At 37.3% G+C, this 19750-nt stretch overlaps 1 protein-coding gene across 2 annotated transcripts in view; it reads left to right on the forward strand.

Moving 5' to 3' along the window:
- The window catches only part of TBC1D9B (TBC1 domain family member 9B), a 40830-nt gene extending 27202 nt beyond the window's left edge, over positions 1-13628 (forward strand). Inside the window, exons 17-22 of one of the 2 annotated variants that reach the window (XM_072400581.1) lie at positions 1292-1357; positions 2693-2764; positions 6600-6650; positions 7065-7124; positions 8431-8537; positions 8952-13628. In XM_072400581.1, the coding sequence (XP_072256682.1) occupies positions 1292-1357; positions 2693-2764; positions 6600-6650; positions 7065-7124; positions 8431-8537; positions 8952-9641 (1046 nt within the window). In that variant the 3' untranslated portion in view covers positions 9642-13628. The remainder of the gene's footprint in view (positions 1-1291; positions 1358-2692; positions 2765-6599; positions 6651-7064; positions 7125-8430; positions 8538-8951) is intronic. The other variant, XM_072400582.1, reaches the window with a different exon arrangement.
- Positions 13629-19750: the final 6122 nt, after the last annotated feature.

The following is a 19750-nucleotide window of genomic DNA, read 5'->3' on the forward strand; positions in this document are numbered from 1 at the left end:
TTCTAACCAGGTTGTTTTTCCACTTCCATCTGGACCAGTGTGGATCAGGATCACCAACGTGTACTGCATCTTCTTTATACAAAGCAGTCAAAGAAGGGGTTAAAGGGGAGCAAAAAGGTAGATCAGGCTGTTCTGATCCCATGGAGCCAGTTGAGCATCCACTGTCCCCGCCTTTCCTCTGGGTGTAGGGTTCTTCCTATATTCCCAAAAAACAGGTAACAAGTGCTTGGGGTAGGGTCAGCAAATAGCTTGTCGGGATGTTTCAAATCTCTGTTTGGAGAAGCAGTGTTAAAAAAAAATTATCAACATAGAAGCTTTCAGGGACCCAAGACTGGAAAAACCACTGGTCTCTTTAATTTTTGGAGTAGTGGCAGAAAATTGTATCACCTCCCTGAAATAAATAACTACTAACTGGTTCTTTTCCTATTTCCATTGCTTTTGTATCTTTGCAGGAAAATGTTAGGCATTGTTTTTTAATGCATTTTTGTATTAAAGGCTTTTAAATTTTTCAGGATGGTTACGAAAAATTGTTTTATGATTGGGCTTGAAATGTGATTCCTTTTGAAGACTGACAACTAGAAACTCTATCAATCTTATTAAGTTCCTTATCTGACACCTTTTAAACGTTTTGCACATGAGTGACTGTGTATTCATATTCATCCACAATAAAAACATATAGGTAAAAATCTTCCCTTTCTTGTATATATAGGTATAGGAATGGTATCAGGCATGATTTAAATACACACTCCATACTTCCCTTAGGCCAGAGACGGCCTAGCTGGTAGTTCATTCCAGCCTAACGCCCCCTGGCCGATCTGGCCTAATGCCAGATGGATCTGCCAGGGGGCGTTAAAAACTACCAGAGCCACCTCCTTGCAGTTGCTCCCCTATTTACCTAGGCTGGCGTTGATATTCTGCCGCCGTGGTGAATAGAATGCAATGCATACCGAGAAGAGGGATTTCACGTCAGAGGGCATTCCCTGGTGGTGGGCGGAGCCATTAGGGCGGGACTCGGAGTCTGGCCTAGTGTACTCCCGCCCACCCCATAAATGGCCTAGTGGCCATAAAAGTTTGCCGACCCCTGCCTTAGGCATTAAATTGTAGCGTGATGGACCTCATCTCTTAGGTCCCAAATTACAAAGAGACCAACTGCAAAAGTATGTAAAACAAATGCATGAACAATGCATTGCTACTGTCATGTTTTTAACTAATTAGATACATTAAGACTTTTCATTTTTTTAGCAGAACTTTAACTGCAAGCCGTAAAATCCTATTTTGTTTCCTTTTTTAGGTGGAATGTATCATGGTGATATGACAGATAAATTGAAATTTCTGTACAAGTTACACCTACCCCCTGGTAAGCATCACAAATTCATGTTCAGATACATGTAGAAAAAAGGAGTCATGTCATGAGTCACCATATGAAAATACCATAAATTTGTAAGTCAATCATCCTAAGGGACAAGCAACATTAAGAAATAGTAAATAGTTCTTTGGTTAAGGGCCTTGTCCCTGGTGGTATGATTAATGAGGATTTTTAAATCTAAAAGCAGTACATTTAAAAATCCTTATTTCAAATTTTCCGCCCTGTCCCGCCTACCATCTCCATGGTCCCGCCTTCCAGCCAGGCACTCGCAAGCAGTTGCCCGGCCGGTATCTGCTTCCCCTGGAACGTGGGAATCATGTAGGACATTTAATCTCCCGGGAAACTCCACCCCGAGTGTGGCATGGGGTTACCGCTTTTGGTATGTAAAATCCACCCCGAGCCATGCTCGGGAATACTGCCAGGGAGGTTAATTGTCAGGGTTTGTACAAATATACAACTTCACTTTCCACTGGACCACAACAATAATTGAGCTCAACTGTTCCCTACAACAATACCTGAGATCTTCTGTTCACTACAACAATAATTGCAGCTCCTGCTTATGTCTGTACTAATGTAGACACTAAGCATGCCAAGATACAGTGCCTGTATATCTATCTCCCTTATAAAGTTAGGCTACATACACACGTCAGATGATTCTCGTCCAATAATCGCCTCAGGTCTGATATCTGACGAGAATCTGGTGTGTGTATAACGCACTACGTCCATCGTTCTGACGACCGTCCTGGAGGATCCGCGGAGGAGGAACGATCATATTGTAAGAGAAGGGGAGAGAGCGCAGCGGGTTGCTGCTCCATCAGTCTCCCTTCCCTCTCCATAGAGCAGAGCTGTTGCACAGCGCTTGTTCATGCAACGTGAAAGATCCTTTCCAACGACAATTATTGGACGTGTGTACCTAGCCTTATACTTGTCTCTTATCAAGACATATCCAGGATACAGGGCTTACTCTGATCTTGCTACATTATAGCTTTTGGCTGATTAGAGTTGATTTTAACTGATGTCTGTGCAGAATGAAAAATGGAAATGATAATAGGAAACATATTTGTTCAGTTAGACAAGTGACTAAGAGAAAAAAAAAGATATTTTTTGAATACATTGCCAATAATTTTGTAGACTTGTTAAACAAATTGCTGTTGGCTATTTTTGTCTAATATGTTTTTTTCCCTAAACTTTTTATACCCACCTTGCACCATCAATTGTTTTTTTTTGTGGTGGTCACCAATTTAATGTTTTAATGTGCTGATTGTATTGTTTGAGGTTTTTTGAATATGTAATCTGGTCACATTTTACATCTCCTATTGCCTACAGCACTGAGCTCAGAGGAAACAGAATCCGCCCTTGAAGCCACTAGCTATTTTACAGAGGATGCAACTCCAGAAAGTAAGTAGAACAACTTTTGTAGTGGGTTTATGCAAAAAGTATTGTGCAGTAAGATGACCATACATTGTCTAATTGGTTTATTTGTTTCTTTGTTGTTGTCAGCACTGCGCTCAGGTAAATATTAAGATTGCTTTACATTCTATTGTGAATGTATACAATAAATATTAGTAAAAATCAAGCAAAGCTGTATAATTCTAATAATGTAGTGGAGATTTTTATCCATACAGATACACTTTAGTTTTTTATGGCCCTGTCATGAGCCTTTAGGGTCATTATATTAATGTGTTTTTTTGCCCTACTACTTTCTGTTCCTACTTTAGCAAAATGAATTGATTGTTAATTGTCTGTCCCGGTGTTTGTTTTGTGTTTGTCAAAGATGTCCGTGAAAGTTTTGTTTATCCAGTTCATGGTACATAGAGTAGTAATTATTCTTGTTAAACTGGACTTATTCTTGTAATGTGGATGTTTCACAGATTGCCACTTTTTTGGTTCCAGGAAAATACTCCACATAGTTAGAATGAACCCTTAAATCTTATAACAATGGAATGTGTTGAGGAAAGCCAAGAACAGGATTTGAGGTGTAAAAGTTGTGGAACCACCATGATCTAGCTACATAATCTTGGTGTGAAGAAGTATGCATTGGTGTTAGTCCCTGAATTACTATAAATTGCTGCTTAGTGAAGGGGTAGATATGTTAAAATGACATTATTTATGCAGCATGGTGGCTCAGAGGTTAGTACTCTAGCCTTTGCAGTGCTGGGTCCCAGGTTCGCATCTTGGCCAGGACACTATCTGTATGAAGCTTGCAGGTTCTCCCCGTGTTTGCGTGGGTTTCCTCCGGGTATACACCTCCCACATAACAGAGCCCTTTTGGGTTGTATTATAATTATATTATAATTGTGTAATAATAATAATGTCACCATCCCCCACCACTGTTGAGTGATGGTTGTTTCACCTTGACCTAGGTGGCACCTTTCACATGTCTTGCAAACCAGTTGTACTCTTTGTCCAAAATGTACAAGACGGAAGGTGAATCCTCTATCCTTACCACGTAACTTTAGTCAGCACCTAAAAAGAACCCTAAAATCTCCCTCCCCAACTCCTGTGTAGTGTGCTTTTGTATACTGTGTGATCCCTCTGTGAATCCAAAGTCTCTTCCAGTCTCTGTGGCCAGTGATCATTTATAGGCAGGGGTGTGTCAGTGTAGAAAACACATCTCTGTTTATTTCATAATCTCTTCACTTCTCTCACGGTTCAGTACAGTCATCCTGCTTATTTCGTATTCTGGAGGCATGCTGTACAATATAGTGTGGGCAAACCTTTATCTATCCCAATCAATGTAATCAGAACAATTTAATCTTGCTCCATACCTCCCATCTGTGCTGAGATTGCCTCGGAAAACTTAACTTTTGTTATTGGTTCAGCTTTGCCACTGACACAGCATAATAAAGCACAAACCTTAGCTCCTTTTGGCTTTTGTCTGTGCTTCTGCAGTCACCTATTTGGAAATTCATTAAAGTATGTTTTGCATGTGTGACATAAACACTATGACCACATAATAGCAAACTTCAAACAGGATTTTTCTGCACACAGAGCTGCCTTTGGCTATGTACACTCGTGCAATAATTATCGTTGGAAAGACTGCACGATGCATGAATGAGTGCTGTACATACAGCAATGTTCTGCTTTATGGAGAGAGGAGGGGGAAAACGACGGAGCTGCACCCCGCTGCCCTCCCTTCCCTTCACTTCCATTACGATGGTTCGTCGTCTATCATCCGTAGATCCCCCTGGACAGTCATTCAGACGATAGACAACGAGCGCTGTACACACGCCATATTCATGTATGATATCGGCCCTGAGCTGATTATCGGACGAGAACAATTGCAAGTGTGTACGTAGCCTTACACACATACTGTATCAGCACATTGCATGCAGACCACTCCAGGAAATGCCACATGTGAAGCTGAGACCAATTGACTGACAGGACGGAAAGCTAAAAACTGGAAGTGAATGGCCAAGACAACACAGATGGAGAGGAGTGGGTTGGATGATCTTGCAATGTGAATGAGACAGCTGAGGTGGACACAAGATACCTATTGCAGTTTCTAATGCTCTTTTTGTGGAAGTTGCAGTGTGCAGGAAAATGAGACTAATTGGTTTCAGCACAGGAGAGGGCTATCTACAAGTGTGCAACAGGAAAATGCTGGAGTTACCCCAATAAAAACGATTAACGAAAATGCTGAATTTTAAAGCTAAAGAAAACCCGCTCAACATTGACCTCCTGTATTAGACCAATCATTTGTTGAGAATTTGTTTTGTCTCCCCGATGTACAGATCTGCATTTCTTGCTTCAGTGCACTGACTACCAAGTTACTTTCCTAGTTTTTGGTTGTTAGATCCTTTGAATGTACAAGCTTTTGTCTTTGCATCTTCCTGGGGTTGAAAAAGTATCATGTTTGTTAAAGATCCTTTTCCTTACACTCCAGCTACATACATGATGACTAAATTACTTTGTGTTCTGCTTTTCCCTTGGTCCACTGTTTTGCTTGGCTGCTTAGATGTTTTGATGAAAGCCTAATAAGCCGAGTAATTCAAAACCTTTCAAAACACTCTAATAACACCAGTTTTTGTTGCAGTGGGTGGTAAGTGAGTCAAGAAGCAGATACTGGTCCGTATGCTTGGGTTTCCTGTAAACCGCAATGTCACCTTCTTTTTGACATACAATAGACAGTCTTATTCGGACTTATTCTGGTTCTTCCCATGAAAATCTGTTGTTTTTGTCTACTGAGTTTGTGTTTCGTAAGAGCTTGTATTACTTGACCTCCGTATCTTCTACATACCATACAACAATGTCTTACTGGTATTCCACTAAGAGTTCAAGGCTCTTTTCTCCACTTCCTACATGGCTACTGTGGGAGAGGTTTGTGATTCCATAGCACAGCCATGTTTCTGTCTGTAGAAGGTATTCTGGTACTTGAATAAGGTGCTTTTGGGACAGAAATCTAGTAAGAAACATACTTGCTCTGGCTTTTGTTCTGTTTGACAAGAGACATATCTTTATTCAGATATTTCCTTAAAGTCTCTATAGCTTCACTAGTTTTTGTACAAATGAAAAGGGATGTGCTAGAGCTACTGGGGAATGTATATTTTCAGCTGAAATCACAAAGGTCAGCCTTTGTGAGATTGTCGAATGACATTGCATTTTACCTACTGTTAGATTTATCTGTAAATCCATTTATTGTTTTACATTGTACAAATGTGGATCAACTGTGGTGATTCTTTGTGATCCCTTAGATTAGCAGTGTTTTGGTAGTCTGACAGCCCGGTGTAGAGCTTTGAGAGAATTCCAAACAGATTTGGTTAAGTGCAACCATATTATTTAGGTTAATTAAACATGGCTTGACTGTTTTAGACCAGATTTTCATGTTGTGAAAGCATTTTGGCATTGTAAATATTAATAAACCTATTCCGTATGTAAGTGATAATGACCGTTCCAGAAACCAAGTGTACCTGACCTGGCATAAAAAGTGTTTAAGGTAATACCAGGTTTGATGTACTGATCTAATTTTTGACTTGAGGGCAAGACTGAGGCCTGGTGCATAACCTGGACCCTGGGAGGCACAGAGGGAACGGCTTAAAACAAAAATAGCTGCTGTTAGGCACATCATTAGTGTTACCTTAGGCACTTTTTTAGGACATGTTAGGTCCATTCTAACAGAGGTTACCCTTATTTGATTCTCCCATTTTTTTTTTTTTTTATCTTCTTCGCTTTCTATTTTTCTCTCTTGTCCTCCTGCCTCCCTGAACTTTGTCCCCTCTCTTTCTGACTGCAGTATCTCCTTTTCTCTCCGAACTGGACCTAATTCTGCAGAGTGAGTTCCCAGGTTAGTTGTTTCATTTGTGTGGGAACAGACCGAAGTGTGTAAAGTAGCCATTGTATCGTCATGCAGGTTCAGGTGTCTTGATTGTTTTTAAACATGTAGATCACTTTTAGACACCTAGATTTTTCCATCTTTTATTTATTAACCAGTGTAGATTATGAAATAATTTAGTAGCACTACCTAGCTAGTTTGGTGTGGTAATAGTTGTTTCCAACCCATGGTAAATGTAGCTATTTTGTATGCTAATAATTCTACATAAAAATTATAAATGATCACCACCATAAAAATCAAACAAAAGAAAAGTGCCATTCAAGAGAATTGAAGACATGTTTATGAAGATGTTTAGCATGCAAAATTCTAAATAAATAAAAAGATCCTTTTAATTTTTAATTTTGTATTCCAAATTTATTTTTACAGATTCAGAAGGACAGGGCAATGGATCTACACCTGAAAATGGAGACTCTCAAGATAAAAAAGGTATCTATACAATTTTATATGGGTTCTGTGTTTCCTTTTTTTTGTCTTTCATTCAAGTCAAAATGGTTACTTTATTTTTTGTCCAATTATTCTAAATGCGTATTGGTAATAAAAACATATGGTATATAGGACTAAAGTAATGGGGCACCAGTCAGCCATAAGAAGCTCTGTGTAACGTATGGGAGGTTGGTACAAAAAAGCCATTACTGAAAGAGAACCATATCAAAGCATGTCCGGAGTCTACCATGCTAATATGGTCCAGATAGGGATGTGTAGGAAAAGGTTAAGTAGTCTGATGAGACTAAGAAAAAGCTTCAGTGGTCATTGCACAAATCTCTTTTTATCTGCACGTGCAGTGGATTAAAGTGAAGCATGGAGGTGGTAGGCAGTATACCTTGATGCTAAATAGGGTGTTGTTAGTTTCAGTTTTACAGGGTAATACTACGTGAAAAATTCTAATATGCACTAAAACAAAAAACCTGAGCAAAACTTTATCCTTAACTGGGACTTTGATCCTAAAGATCGGGCCAGAAATTGAAGTGGCTCATAAACAAAAGGTGAATGTCCCGTAGTGGATCTGTGGAGTGGAGCTCCAAGTTACTCTAACTAAGATTCTGTTGTGTTATGTGAAATAGGCAGTTGTGTCATACTGCTGCCTGAACAGCCTGGAGCAAAGTAATGGGTTTAAATGGTTCTGTGTGCAAAGCTGGTTTGTAGTCATGGCAAAAAAGATAAAGTAGGACTGTTGTAGATTTCAAAAAGTAAAAGCCCTTGCCAAAAGCAAGCACAATAGGATATTTGCTGTTACCTTTTATTAGCCAGCCACCCCTTTTTTGTATGTCTTATGGTATCATACTGAAAAGCTTTTAGGAACCTTAGGTGCCTTTAATGTATTATGACCATACATAAAACATACTTGGGCCTTTCTTACATTTTAATGATCAACTAGGAATGCCCCTGTCTCCTTGTAGGGTCTTCCTTATAGGATACAATATATTGTATATGATTCATCCTGCATGTTTTCCCTTCCAATATTTTGGTTAAACCAGCTCTGTAATGCTCAGCTTTTGTCATGGTTGCTGCTCTGGCTCTGCTATTTTTACTAAAGATCTATCACTTTGATGTGTGGCCAAATGAAGCCATTAGTGATGAATGAGATAGGGTGATGCCAGAGCCATAACCAGTTATGTTGGGTACAATTCAGAGCAGGCCTATGTTTCTGTGTTCCCAGATGCTCTGTATTAGATCCGGGGATATGAAATCATTTTACATCTGTTCTAATTCACTAATAATTTCTATGTTCCAGAAGAGAAAACAAATAATGCTTCTGACTACAAGTATTACCTGCGGATGTGGGCCAGTGAGAAGGAGCAGAAGAAAGAGACCATTAAGGATATGCCTAAGATGAATCAGGTGAAAAAATATTTGCATTGGTCAACTGGAAGCCTGAGATATAAGAAACATGGAGCCTACCACAGCTGACCCGTCTTCTGAAAATGCTAATTCAGTTATTTTCTGTATTTTAAATCACTAATATATAGATATAAAGGTCATTTTAGAGTTTTGGGTCTGAGTGGTAAAGGCATTGGGTCCTTATAAACAATAGTCATTTCATAAATCTAAATTGCACGTGTTATTTAGCATAATATTTTTTCAAATAAGATGTAATTTAAATATGCAAATCAATCCATAAGTGTGTTTGTTAAAATTTACTTAGGGTCATGAAAAAAGAGAAATTTGCATTCAATTAGTTCTTTGCAGAATTAAAATGTATATCTTTTCGAAATATCCTGTTTCTAACCACATATATTGCTTTCTTATACAAAGGAACAATTTATCGAGCTATGCAAGACTTTCTACAACATGTTTAGCGAGGATCCAGTTGAACAAGAACTCTACCATGCAATAGCAACAGTTGCCAGTCTCCTGCTACGTATTGGCGAGGTGGGGAAGAAATTCACCAATCCTCCCTTGAGGAATTCTGAGGACACGAAAGCAAAGGTCTCCAGGGAGCCCTCAAGTGAAGAGGAGGAGCAGAATTCCGGCCTGGAGAACAGTCAGCCAAGGGCTAGTGAATCCACTGGAGCCATCCCAGTTCCTGGCAAGTCTCAGGCTGGACATATGAAAGAGGAATTTCAGAAACTGAGAATTGAAAGTAGTAATCCGGAAAGAAGCAGCCCACCCACTCAGCCAACCTCTGATGACGAAACCAAGGATGACACGTCAGTCTCATCCTACTCTATGGTGAGTGCGGGTTCCCTTCAGTGTGAGGATATTGCAGACGACACAGTACTAGTTGGGTGTGAAGCTGGCAACATGACCCCCAAATACGGCAGCACCATTGATGCTGAATGGTCTATCTCTTTCGAACAGATTCTGGCTTCTATGCTCACCGAGCCAGCTTTAGTCAGCTACTTTGAAAAGAAAGTGGACATTGTTCAGAAAATGAAGCAGAAGAAAGTTGAAAGACAAATCAGTTCCTCAAGTGAGCATGAACTCTCTTCTGTCTCAGGATGAAATCTCCTTCTAAGTTATTTAGAAACTGATGACTGATATATAGGATTATTCCAACCAAAACCTAGTTCAGTTTTGAGTAGATGGTGAGAAGTTTAGTTAAACTTGAGCAAAACCTGCAAACTATCCACATCTGAATTGTTCAGGTTGTTGAGATCATTTAGATATGCAACAGGAGGAAAGAGACTGGTATTGGGGAGAGCAGATCAGGTATTCCAAAAGAAAGTACAGTGTCTCTGAAAGATGAATGGTGATATAAGCCACCAGCATCTACTCAAAACTGACAGTATAATTTTTGCATGGAATCGCCCAATATTCAGCAGACGGCAGATGTTTTCAATAACTTGTTCCCATTTTTAGCTGCTAGTTCCAGGTTTTGTGCACCTCCCACCAGTAGCCCCTGCAAGTTTTAGGAAAACGCTGCAAGTTGAAATAATGCCCTACCACAGAATAGCTATACTGCAGCCTTCACCTCCGCATGCCTATCTTCTATGCTTATTTTAACGAATGGTTTTATATTCCTCCTAAAGCCAACAACATATCACCAAGAGTGTGTGTGGCTGCTACTATCTATAGTTGTTCTGTTGTATTAAACGTACAGCACCAACACACAGTACTGGTGTTCCACTATGCGATAAAATGGAGCAACAGTTAAATTTTTCTGATGACTTTTTGCTTGTCTGTCTTGTGCCTACATTAAGTACTGTAGGATCCTGTTTCTGCTACAAAAGTGTAGCCAGTCAGTACTGTGTCATAGGCATGTAGCTAATGTGCAATATATTGGTATACCGAATAGTATCCAAGTTTTTTTTCTTCTTCTTTTTAAACTCCCAATGCATTGTTTGTTCTCAAGTTACATTATCATTTCTTTTCCTTTTCCTTTTTTGCTTTACATATTTTTTTGTTTTCAAGATTTGTGCCTGTATAGTCATGACCTTTGCACAAATTTAGTTTTGTTTTCGTTTTTAGTTTAGTAGCTACTTATATAAAATAGATGCAGCCATTATTTTGGCATAATGCATTATGCTGCTGCTAAATCTCTGTTACTTGTAACATTTCAGTTTCTCATCTTCTCTTTTTTTCTTTAAGGCTTCTTGTTTAATAATGTTGTCATCACATTCCATTTCTACAACTAAATACTCACATTTAAATGTAATACATAGCTAAGTCTGTGTCTTGCAAATAAATATAGAACACAGGTAAGAATTGCTCACACTGAGAGGGCGGGTTAAAAAATATTCAGTCTAAACTTAGTAAAAATGCATTCACCATAACAACTACCACAACCCACTTCATTTGGTTACAGTACCTTGAAATGTGTTGGCTGTTGGATACTGCAATTTGAACATACTTATTTCATATTAAATGTTAAAGTAATATGAAGGCTGCCATTGCTGACCTCCTTCTATAACAGCTGTATGGTTATCTTTTATGCTGATCCTCTGGTTCCTGTGCATTCATGGACTCATGGAGTTCCGGTCCAGGTCAGGAAGGTCAAAGTAATGTTAGAACTGAAGCAAGAGGAAAATCATGACTGCTGGGCTAATAACATTTTTGGAAGTATAGGTTAGTAATGGCAGAATTAAAGTTTATATTATTTTTTTACCAACACTGACTTACAAGGGAAGACTGTGTTAAAAAATAGTGCTCACATTCCATCCTTTATGATGATCGTCTACACTGACCCTGTGCTACCCAAAGTGCTTGTGCAAGGTATAAAGATGTTCATAGAGTAATGCTTGGCCTACTTTTATCCACTTCTGTAGCCAAGGGTGGTGTAAGCCGGCATATGATAGTGTTTGATCTAATATTCAAGTATTCTAACTGCAGGTCTACTTTAGGATATGTACACATTAGCTACAGTAGATGCTTTTTAAAGTGATAATCATAACACCCATAAATTGCAGAGATTTCTTGCCATTGAAGATTCGTAGAGATATAAGAAGTTGGTGACTAAAACAGGTCACAAGACAGCAATTATAACGGAAAATATTATTTTTGGATGGATTGGTGTTTAATAGCAAACTTATTTCAAGAGCTGTGTTGCCAATCTAGTACCTGGAGAGCACAAGTAGGTCCTTCCAGATGTCTTTGCTGCACCCAAGAGCCTAAATTAAAAAGCATAAACTGCAATTTTTGTAACAATGATCAATAAGAAGCTATCCAAACACTGCATATACCTAGTTATCTAAAAGAAGTCTGCACTTTTATTAGCCAAACCAAAAATGAACAAAATTAGCATATATATATATATATATATATATATATATATATATATGTATGTGCATTTAAATGTCCCCACCTGTTTACACAATTTATAGGGATTTATTTAAAAAACTGTGAATAGAACATATTATTACATATATCAGTGACTTTTAATAACAGAAATGAGTAGCTGTCCAGTTGGTTAATCTTACAGAATGTTTCTGTTTTGTGCCATTCTTTAATGTTCCTGCATATGTTTGACACTAGTGAGGTATTCAAGACTGTCACTTTGCCCATTTAGGAATCCTAAAAGCCGGCCTCCTAGGACATACTCATCCCCACACTTCTTCTCTACTCAATCATGTTCTAACTCTAAGGTAGCAGAGCTTCTGGATATGGGGGGGGGCATATGACCCCCCCTATGTTACAGTGCCCAGCCCGAATCCCCAGGTCAGCAAACTGGCCCATGGAAAGACAAAGACATCATCTGGCTTGGTTAACTCCAACACCAATATACTCTGGAGATGGATCAGTAAGTAAAGGAGGATGGGATATCAGGAAGCACTGTCTTTTTACCCTGAATGTGCAGGTGACGGTGTTATTTTAGGTAGATGTGTTCCTATTTTCCTATTCTTTTGTTCTCGCCACTTGAGCCCCTATATGCACTAAGCAGCGTAACTGAGGTTGACTTGCAAGCCTAAATAGGGTTGCTCAGGATTACTGCATTTGTACATCATCATTGTCCTTTGGACAATAAATATTGTATATTTTCAACCCAAATATTTTTTTTTAGATTGTGAGCAATGAGGGTTTAAAACCTCTGTCAGGGTATACTTGATGCCCCCATTAGCGCACACTGCACATGTTTCCACAATACAGTTTCCCTAGTTTGGGTAACCCCACCACACCTTTCCCTGCACTGTGCAAGACAATGTACTATATGCGGTGCAGTGTGCTGCTGAAAAAGGAGGATATCTGACTTCTGAATATCAAGCACTGAGCAGCCAATTCAAATAAATGTACTTCCTCAACACAGCGCAAGGTAGTTTGTGACATGAATGTGTGTCCACATATATGTGTGACTAGGTCCTATGGAAAATTTCCCTGATAGTGAAAACCATAACCCAGACAGGAAATCTCCCCATGGAGATGAAACTAGAACTCATTGGAAGCTCTTTTCTGCACTACCCGGAACTAAAAAGAGAAAGGAAAGTTGCACTTTAAGTGTAGTACTGTGTTAACCATCTGGTCATAATTTAGTATTTATTTGTTTTCTGTATCCTACATACATGCAGACCCCCTTTTGGTCTTTCCTGAGCTTTGCTGTATGATTTACAGGACACTTTCATGTGTTATATTAACCACGAGAGGAAAACAATTCTGGTAGCTTTGGCCTCTTCATTTGGCAGATAGTATCTTGAATAAAGCACGTTTTTTTAAGTCATCTTCAGAGTACACTGTGTATCGTAATAATATCATTTTATGTCTTTTGTAGTTGATGTTCATAAAGTTCTGTATTGTTTCTTCAGACATGTGACTGCTATTACACATTTCTTTCCAATTGGATAAACTGGCCTAGATTCACCTTCCTGGTAAATGCTATATGGTGTATGAACTCTTGTGTTTACCTATATTCTGAATGGCATTAATGGCCAATGTTGATCACAATATAATTTATTATTTTTTTTTTTTTTATCTAACTGAGATGACATGTATGTTTTTAATAACCTGATGGTCTTTTATTCAATACAAATGATGATCTAAATAAACTTTGAATGGCTGTAATTGTATTGTTTGTGTTTTTTTTCACCCGTAATGTACTAATTAGATTAAAGCTTAAAAATTCCCTGATTAGTGAAAACCATAACCATGGATGTTTGTTACTCTGTATAGAGCTACAAATATATATCCCCATTGGTTTCTGAAAAGTCACATAGCCTTATCTGTACAATAGTGGTTTGGAGATAATTGGATCTCCATGAAGCTTCTTTACTGCAATTTACAATTACCCTCTGTGCCAATTTACACATCTTTCTCAGTTCTGCCATTATCACAGAACTATCATACTCAATATTTGAAGTGTAGACGAATTACAGTTCAATTCAATTCAATTCAATTCAGTTCAATTATGATGTTCATCATAGCTGTGTGCTTAAAAAGTGAGTAAAGCTTAAAATTCCTATAAAAGTTTTTATTTCTATACATGAAAACATTTACTGTATAAACTGAATAAGATTTTGCTTTCCTTTGAATCACTGCATTAATGTTTAGTTGTAAACCAAAGTTTATAAGAAATGCTGCACATCTGTGTTGCAAGGAGTCGACTATCTTCTGGCACCTGTATTCCAGCCCAGGATGATTAGATTACATTCCACAACCCTCACAAGTTTCTATTGGACCAAGGTGATTGGACGGGCCACTTCATAACATTATTCTTGTTTATCTGGAACCAAGATATTGCTCATTTACTGTGTAGTTGTGGGGTCTTTGTCCCATTTCAAGGGCATTTCCTATTTGGCATAAGGCAACATGACATTCAAGAAATTTGTATTGAAATGGATGTATGATCCCTGGTATGAGACAAATAGGCCCAACGCCATAATATAAGAAACATCATAATGCTTACACCACCATGCTTCACTGTCTTCACAGTGTACTGTAGCTTAAATTCAGTGTTTGGTGGTTGTCTGACAAACTGCAGCCCCTACACCCAAAAAGAACAATCTTACTATTATCAGACCACACATTGTTATGTCATTTCTCCTTAGGCCAGTCAATGTTTTCTTTTGGCAAAATAACCTCTTCAGCACATCTTTTTTTTCAACACTGGCATTCTTGCCAGATGGCTTCATATAGTAATAATAATAACTAATTGTAACAACACTCACAGGTAACTTTAGACCTTCTTTATTCTTCCTGTAGCTGATAATTGTTGAGTCTGCCATTTTGGCTATTCTATCCATTCCAATGCTAGTTTTCTGTTTTATTTTGTGTATTTCAGCCTAATAGTTTATTTTCTTCACTTTTTGTAAAGAAATAACACAAATTTGATTCATTTTTGTTCCATGTTTTGATTTGGAATTCAATGTGCAGTGTACCCAGTGCATTTGTGTGTATAGGGATTAAAGCTATTATAAAGATTTTGAGCTATATTCACTTTTGTATACACACGGCTATAATTCTGAACACAACTGTATGTTGCCCCAGATATGTACAATGACAAAATCTTAGCAATAAATAGCATTGAGGATGATTCAAGTGATAACAAGGATCTTATGAGGGAGCACCATGGTGGTCTGATGCAGAACTTTACAGCTGAGGTGTGGGAGGTATTTTAGCACCGTGATCAGTCAGTATTTGTTTTTTTTTTTTCTACATTAGCTGTTACCTGTGTCCCCAGGAATTTTCATTTTTATACTGTGACATTGTGCTCTTTATGCACAATTAAAGCAATGTACAAATGCTAGATTTTTATTGCCTGAGGCTCATCCAAAAATCTAATGTCTGTAAAGTGATCCATCCTGCCAAACTGCTAAAAAAGACTTTTAATGACTGCTGTTTCTGTGAAGAACACAATGGGGCACCTCCTGTTCATTCACTGATCATTTTTTAGTGACAATAATTGTCATTCACTGGTTGTCTTAAAGCTGTTTTTTATAGGTATTCTGTTGTATTGCTGATCCCATTCTGGGTCCTCCCTAGCACTGGCACCACAATAAAGAAAATGGGTGGGACATTGTATTGACATCCCCTGCTTCTCTTGGCTTCATATATTTCACATTACCTATGAGAAAGGTCAAAGACACGTATATGTACCCCACTACACTACAATACTAATATGTTAGTCATGCGAAGAAGTATGCCCCATGGATAGTGTTTACACATTTGAACCGTGCCTACAGACAAAGCTGAAATACTCAAACAAATAACGTGAAATTGGTGTTTCTTGTTGACTTTATGATGACATCATGCCGAGATCTAAAGAACTTTCTGGGGTACTTAGCAGTGGAGTTTGAGTCTGTAAAGACTAACCACTGTAAGCAAATTAACCTAGATGTGGGATTTATTTCAGACAATATTTCCAGAACTGTCTGGCTCACAAATTTTCACACAAATGATTATGATTGGATACTAAGAAACTCTCCAAGAACCCTAAAATGTAATTGCAGAATCTGCAGGTATATCTTGCAACAATTAGTAAACTTGTCTACAATCAGAAAGTGATTGGTAGAAGGAAGGTATAACAGAAAAATAATTTACTCTACAAAAAGAGCATAAAAGAATGACTATAGTTTTCCACTATGAATACAGGCAAAGTCAAGCCCATGTGGAATGTTGCCAGATGAATCAATAAGGTGTTTTGTGAACCCTACACTAATTGGTAAGCATAGTTGTTTGAAACATGAAGTCTTCAAATCAGCTATAAATTCTGCAAGTTTGGTAAATGCCTAAAAACGTGAGACCTTCTGAAAGATGAACCACAAATAGTTCTTTCAATAGGGTAATATATATAAAGTATGCTAGCAAAGTAATTGCAGTAATTTTTTGTATCCATCTACTGTTTTGTAAACACAAACTGTTAAAATCAACTAAATTGTATTGTGCATCTACTACTGTTTGTTTTATAACCTCGTGGAGTGTTTTCTTTGAATGTTTCGCCTTTTCTTTTTGTTTTCTGTACTTTCATTGTTGTTTAACGTTTTTGATTACTGTACCAGTAATTTATATCTGGTTAGATAAAAAATAAAAATGATTTTGTAAAAAAAAAAATAGTGGGTTATGGAATAAGTTTGGTCAAGGCTCCGATTCGAATCCCATTGAAATGTTGTGCAGGGGTCAAAACCAACCCTCTCATAGTTGTAGTAGTGATGAGGCAGAACTGAAAAGTGATGCCAAAATATGTGACAGTACAAGAAGAATGTGGTGTTTAATAAAAAACAAAACTTAGGGCCACTGGCTAGATGAAGACGGGAACATAAAGTTCCTTCCAGTTAAGTTGAATAATTGATCTAGAACAGATTATATATTAGTTATGTTTACCATCATTTGTTGTTTGGCCTTACTGCACTTTCTGTATACACCAGCAGCAGAGGACAAATATATTTTTTCTCCAGATTGGGTTGGGCAGAGCAGAGTAGAATCTCCACCAATGTTCCTATGCTATCCGGGGCCCCAACAGGATCTCTCCAGATTTTGCCAGCTATCATCTGCAGCTATGAAGCTCCAAGTAGCTTAGCTTAAATAAGCATTTCAAATTCACAAGAACAAAACACCTCAGTTGTATTTCATTAACTTCAGCACTATATTGGTGTGTTCATTTTTTATTTTTAGTGGTGTAAACATTCTTATTAAGCCCAGCGACAGAACAGTTATTGTTAAGATAAGTTTTTTCATGAAATTCTGAATTTATTCTTTGAATATACATCTATCTACATGCTAAGAATAAGAATTAGGACATGTGAGTCAGCAAATGTTATCCATTCCCTTGCAAAGCCAAAGTCATTGGGAAAATATATTAATTCTAGCTTTTATTAATAAACAGCTAGTCACAGATTTAATTATTTAATGCTTATTTAATTCTAATAAATATTTTAATTTTAGATTGGAACGTTTAAGAAAGCGTCTTATCAAATTTAATAGGTTAAAAACAAATGAACAATTTAAAAAAAAAAAGGGTAATTCTTATGAGAATAATTGTTTACTGATAGGATTATTGGGTGGTAAATAATTAATTCCTAAAACATACAATGCTTTCATTAAAATATCATACTTATTCTTATTAAGTTGTGTGTAAGACATGTGTATGACAAATATTTGTGCCATTTGGTGACTAAAGATCAATAGGACTTACTTCCATGTGGAATGTTGGATCCATTCAGAACTCTGCTCCATATAGTGAACAAGGGTGCTATGCTCATGTAGAAGAATGTAAGAATTTGCTTTGTTTCAGTTAGCTAAACTAAATTCCTGAATAAAGCTAAATTCCTGGTGCATGAAAACAATTCTTTGAAAAGTGGAGCTCTGGCTAAAAAAAAACAAAACAAAAAAAAAACATATTCCCTGGCAGTTATCCTTGTTTGATTGTACAGCGCTGCATAATATGTTGATGCTATATATATATATATAAATCCTGTTTATTATTATTAATAATAATATTATTAATGCTCAAATGTGATGCCACATATATGTGGACTTTATGTTCACAAAATAATATTGGGGCTTGTGCCAATTGCATGAGTTTGAGATGCTTCTGAGATTTCACAAAATTCACTGACTGACATCTGACCTGTAGTCAAAAAAAGTAACAAAATCCAGCCACAGTTAAAAAAAAAAGTTTTAAGTTTTAAAGTATATTTTTTAGTTTGGGTACACTTTAACTTGTCTTTTACATTCAAGGCTAGATGTTTAGTAAATCTCCAACAACTGGTTGCAGCTACATGTCAGAGCCTTGGAACAACCTTTGTGTGCTCATGACTCATAGTCACCTGATCTGCATTGTGAACACAAACTAGGAAGAATATCGCTGTTTATGAAAGTCATTATATAAGCAAAACTCGTGGACAGAAAATGAGGTCATGTCTCCAAGGCCTAGAATGACTCAGGTAATCTAGCGCAGGTACAATCACTTGACAGCTCCTTTCATTCATAAATGCAAGTCATATATGTAAACAAGAATGCTATTATATTTTTCCATAATTAAAGTGTATAATTAGTTAACCATTTTATGTATATTTATGAAAGAACAACAAAAGTATTAATTATTATAAAATAATAGTTTCTGTTGTAGTAATGTGTGTGTTAATGTGATCTGGTGCCACAATGTGATAATGTGGATTGTAATGCGGCAACACAACTCGACACACACGAGCTGCAGCACACCGCAATACATAGTAAAGGACTACATAAAAATGCTGTATTACGGTCTATTCCTATGTGTTGGTCGTCCAATGCATATTAACACATAAATACCAACTAGGTAAAATATATCATTATATTATCCTCACACAAAGTGCTTCTTATTATCAAGTCAGACACAAGTCAGAACTCCCGGTCTGCATATCTCTTCACAGTCAGTGAGCACAGATATCATTGGATTAACATAGCAGCCACAGCTAGGATATCAATGGCAGCATTGGTTGTATCTTAATTTAGGTTTATGTTTTTTAATCTGTATTCTTTATATTGCTTTTTGAGTATGTAGCTAGGTAAATAATAAAAAATAGGTTTCCCATAAAAGTTTTTGTATAGTCAAATTACCTTTGGTTTTTATATCAGCACGCCCCCCCCACACAATTTAAAATATATTTATATATAATAAAAATAACATTTATATAAAAAAATATTTTTTTTATATAAATTAGGGAATTAGAAAATCCCCATTAGTTCAATGTTGCTGGTTTTGTATTCTTGGGAAAATTTATCTTGGAAGTTATGAAAATAAAAGTGTCACAATATTATAATTATCACAAAGTATTTATATATAGCATAACATATTACGCAGCGCTTTACAAAGTCCATAGTCATGTCACAATAGACAGAATAAATATGGTCCATTGTATTATTTTGGATTATCTCTTTCTTTTCAAGAAAGTTCCAGCAGTGAACTGACCTCAGTATTTAGGTACTAATTAGGTCAGGGAGGTGTTACATTATATCTGAACTTGGTATTTATAGATGTGGGTGAGTAGATATAAGGGGAGAATAGCCATGCCACCTTTTTCCTGTACAGATGACTGCAGCAGTAATAATACTGTGACATGTGGCCCTCTCTCCATTGTAATACACACTGCCTGTGACTCAGCAGCTCCACATGTCAGCTAGGATATGACATACACAGGCCAGTATGACAGCACAGACCCAGCCTGGGTCCCATGATCACTTTATGATGTAAGGTCACATGATGCCCA

This window comes from Pyxicephalus adspersus, chromosome 2, assembly GCF_032062135.1.
Source record: "Pyxicephalus adspersus chromosome 2, UCB_Pads_2.0, whole genome shotgun sequence".
NCBI classification, from domain to species: domain Eukaryota; kingdom Metazoa; phylum Chordata; class Amphibia; order Anura; family Pyxicephalidae; genus Pyxicephalus; species Pyxicephalus adspersus.